At 50.3% G+C, this 4,315-nt stretch overlaps 1 protein-coding gene across 1 annotated transcript in view; it reads right to left on the reverse strand.

The window, feature by feature from the left end:
- Positions 1-4,216, reverse strand: part of DPP8 (dipeptidyl peptidase 8) — a 36,950-nt gene extending 32,734 nt beyond the window's left edge. The window contains exons 1-2 of the mRNA XM_040414281.1: positions 3,886-4,216; positions 936-1,193 (exon numbers count right to left, since the gene is read on the reverse strand). Coding sequence (XP_040270215.1) covers positions 936-1,193; positions 3,886-3,892 — 265 coding nt within the window. The 5' untranslated portion in view covers positions 3,893-4,216. The remainder of the gene's footprint in view (positions 1-935; positions 1,194-3,885) is intronic.
- Between the last annotated feature and the right edge of the window lie 99 nt (positions 4,217-4,315).

Genomic DNA, 4,315 nt, shown 5'->3' on the forward strand with positions numbered 1-4,315 from the left:
AACACCACACAGACCTTGAAAAATCTTCTCCTGTGTTGAGGCTTCAAATATATGGCGCCGAACTGTCCACATATCCCACACTCAGGGTACGACTATACAACGGTTTTGGGAGTAACATGCATCGTGTTCCCAAGCATCACAGTGTAACAGGGCAGCAGTAGGATTGAATGGGGTCACAGCACAATTCGCAGACCAGTCGCAGCAAATGTGACCCCATCCATTCCTGAGGCTGCCCTACATCACAGCGGTGCGCAGGTGGTCTCATTCACTTCCATGGGACGGCTCCTTTCTAGTCGGGTGTATACTACAGAGCCGTCCCACTGAAGTGAATGGGACGGCTCCTGGTAATTACCAGCTCACCGCTGCGATGTCGACAGCAAGCAGGAAAACAACGAAGGGAAGGCTGCGCTGGCATGGCGCGCCGACATATTCCGCAGTACTTTACAGACATTATCATCACGCTGTCTCCAATGGGGCTCACAATCTAAGTCCCCTATCAGTATGTCTTTAGAGTGTGGGAGGAAACCTGAGGAACCCACACAGTCATGGGCAGAACATACAAACTCCATGCAGATGCTAACCACTGAGCCGCCCCTTATGGTATGAGGAACAATTCCCCCTGCCGATCAGCGACTCTTCACAGTATGCCAAGCTCAGTTCCATACATTGTATAATGGCTGTGCTTGGTATTACAGCTGCACCCAGTTCACTTCACAAAAGTGTGACCAACGCCCATGGCATCACCAGCTGAGGAAGGGGCCCCAGTGTTTGTGAGGGTGCTGAGAGCCGTACCCCTATTATCAGGTATTGCTTTTTTATTTTTTGAGAGGAATGTTAGGTGGAATCAACAATGTAATGTGTATGGAGGCTGCAGACCCCTTGGAGAGCGCCCCCACCATTACCTGCATACAGCTCAGGACTCTGGCGATACTTACACATACCCAGATAGTACATGCGATCAGAGTGAGGGCTATCTGGGTCATTTCTCTTCACAAACGTGAAGCTGTGCGGGGCTTTGGCCATCATATATCCATGGTATTTCCTGGTGTCTGCAAGCAGCTTCCTCATCTGACTCCATGAGTGACGCTCCACGTAGAAAGGTTCAGGTTTTCGGTCTCCCCCAGTTTGCTCTGCAGATTCAAATACCTCGACTCCAACCGGCTCTGTCTCCATAGCGGCCGCCATGTTACATCCTGCCAATATGAACCTCCCGTTACCGACACAATGCAAACAATCCAGCGGATTTTATACGTTTCTGGGGTCGCCCTTGCAGCAACCTCATTCAGTTCGCGGCCAACATCTCCATGCAGCCCAACCCTTAGGGCTTATTGCGGCACGCATTTGCGGATCCGCAATACACGGGCACCGTTCCGTATCACGGATGCGGACCCATTCACTTTAATGGGTCCGCAAATTCAGAGATGCGAAATAGTGCAGAATGGAAGCACGGAACGGAGCCGCAAAAAGAACTAACATGTCCTATCTTTTCGCGGAACGGGCGGATCGCGGACCCATTAAAATGAATGGGTCCGCGATCCGCTGCCCCACGGTGGGTGTTCGTGCATTGCGGCCCGCAGCACCGCCACAGGGCGCACAGGTTCGTGTGCAAGAGGCCTTAGTGGGGCACATTTATTAAAGTAGATGCACCAGAAAACTGTCAAGAATTTGACCAGTTTCACATGGGCATATTATGGGCACATCGGAGCACCTGTACTGGGGCTGCAAATCCCGACTTGGCGACCGCTGTATACTGACAGCCGCAAGGCTACTTTTTACACTTGTGTTGTTGTTTTCCAGTATTAGGATCAGGCAGAGCATCTCAATACCGGGAAAAAATAAATAAAACTTTTCAGATTAGTCCTTATTCATTCTGAATGGAAAGAGATCCGTTCAGGATGCATCAGGATGTCTTCCGTTCCGTCAGTATTCCGTTTTGTGACCGGACACAAAACCGCTGCAAGCTGTGGTTTTGTGTCCAGTCATAAAAACGGATCCTGCGCTGAAAACAATGTAAGTCAATGGTGCCGGATCCAAATTTTTTTTTTTAGAGCCTAAAAAAAAAAACAGATCAGTCATCCTTTGACTTTCAATGTATTTAGTGACTGATCCATTTTTTTCTGTTTCGATTTCACACAAACGCGACCTAACAGAACGGATGCATCCTGCTGTGCAAAATCAAAACAGATCCGTTTAATTCCGGTATTGAGATCCTCTGCCGGATCTCAATACCGGAAATAACAACGCAAGTGTGAAAGTGGCCTAAGTTTGGTGCATTACACCAGCCGGGACTTGCAGTCATAATACAGGCTCACAAATGCGCTCACATTACCGTAAATCAGACGCTTTATATTTACGGATGTCAATACGCCATTTCCTATCTTTAGGTGACCTCCATGGTAGAAAATGACTAGTGCTGCGGTTAAACAACTTGAAAATGGTTGTGCAATATAAAGGTGGACATGTACACCAGCCATGAGGAGGTCTGTGCTGTGGCAGATTGAGAAGTAGGGCACCATGAATATAAATTGGCAGGCTTTACGCCAAACTATTTTGAGGACCACAGACTAATCCAGTCCCACGTGTTAGTGCTAAATCAGAATCTTTTGGCGAGCAGTGGGAAATCCAAGTAATCGGAAGAAGAGCTGCAGACAAAGGAAGAACCTAGGAGTCAATGGAGATGTTTTTTCCGGTATGGAGTCCTCATGACGGATCTCAATACCGGAAAGTATTAACGCTAGTGCGATAGTAGCCTTATACTGGCAGCTTTATGTCACTAGGATTCTGTAGCCGTAAGGTCGTGCAGAGACACACAGCATTATAAATCAGTATAATCCCATGTGTTCCTGAGAGACGAGGAGCAGTGTCCAGAACAGGAAATCACGCACAGGACACGCTTATCTGCCAGAGCCCTAACAAAGGGCAGGACATGCTGCTCCACACAGGTGGTCTCCACACATCTGCAATCTGCGGACTGGCCGTGTGAATGCCCGCTTACAATCTGATTTTCGTGTGGATATCTCTGCGTTTCTGCATGTTTTAGGCTACTTTCACACTAGCAGGGAGCAGCAAAAACGCTTCCGTTACTGATAATACAACCGTCTGCATCCGTTATGAACGGATCCGGCTGTATTATCTTTAACATAGCAAGGACGTCATCGATTCCATTGAAAGTCAATGGGGGACGGATCAGTTTTCTATTGTGTCAGAGAAAATGGATCCGTCCCCATTGACTTGCATTGGGGGTCATGCCGGATCCATTAGCTCCGCATCCCATGACTGCATGCTGCGGTTTGCTCTACGGTATGAGAACGGAACGCATTTTGGATCACTCGGTTCTGTTACATTTTGTCCCCATTGACAATGAATGGGGACAGAACAGAAGCATTTTTCTCCGGTATTGAGACCCTATGACGGATCTCAATACCGGAAAATATTAACGCTAGTGTGAAAGTAGCCCAAGTTGTGTATTTTGAGGCAGATTCGGCCCTTTGCATTGCAAATCTGCACTAAAAATTCGCTGAAATAATCGGCACGCTGCGGATTATACAGTTTTTTCCTGCACGGAAATCTGCCTGTAATCCGCAACGTGTGCATGTAGTCTTACGGCTCTTAGATCCCACTGGGAAGCGGTCAGATGGTTGTACTGACAACTCCCAGAGCCATCAATAGCTGACACCCTAGACAGACAGGCAGACGTGGCTATGGTACTGGTGGAGGATACGGATTCCAGTGTGTGGCCGTCTGTATGTGACACTATGGACATGACTGCACCCAGGGGCAGGGAGCCCCCCGCATGTCCCTCTGCCCGCCCTCCACCGGGAGCTGTGCAGGCTCCTCCACCCTGCGTCCCCGGAGCCCCGTCCACACGTCCCCCCGGGACCTCACCTAGCATGTGGAAGCAGGAGGGTGTCAGCGCCCGAGCCCGGCTCCTCTTCTCTCTGTGTCCCCGGTTATGACTTGGCTGCTCTCACTCCCCAGTGCAACTGCCGCTCACACATCCGCTTCCTGGAGAATGGCGGGGGCAAGCAGACGCGGTCGCCCCCTGCTGGAGGGAGGCGCACCTACTCCCGGAGTTGCACAATGCCGTAGCTGGGCTGTGTACCGTCCCCCGCTGTCTGTACACAGTCCTGGGCGGGCGAGAGAGGGAGCGGCCTCTGTCCACCGCTTATTGTGGTCACTCAAGTGTTTTCCTTACGTCCAGAGTAATGGCGGCCTGCCCTCACTCATCATGGCCGCCGGCTCTCTTCTATTGTACTGTTTGCCCTCAGTTAATGTGGCCGTCCGCACTTCCAGGCCCCGCCCACAGGGTGGCGCA

This window comes from Bufo bufo, chromosome 1 (assembly GCF_905171765.1).
Source record: "Bufo bufo chromosome 1, aBufBuf1.1, whole genome shotgun sequence".
NCBI lineage: Eukaryota > Metazoa > Chordata > Amphibia > Anura > Bufonidae > Bufo > Bufo bufo.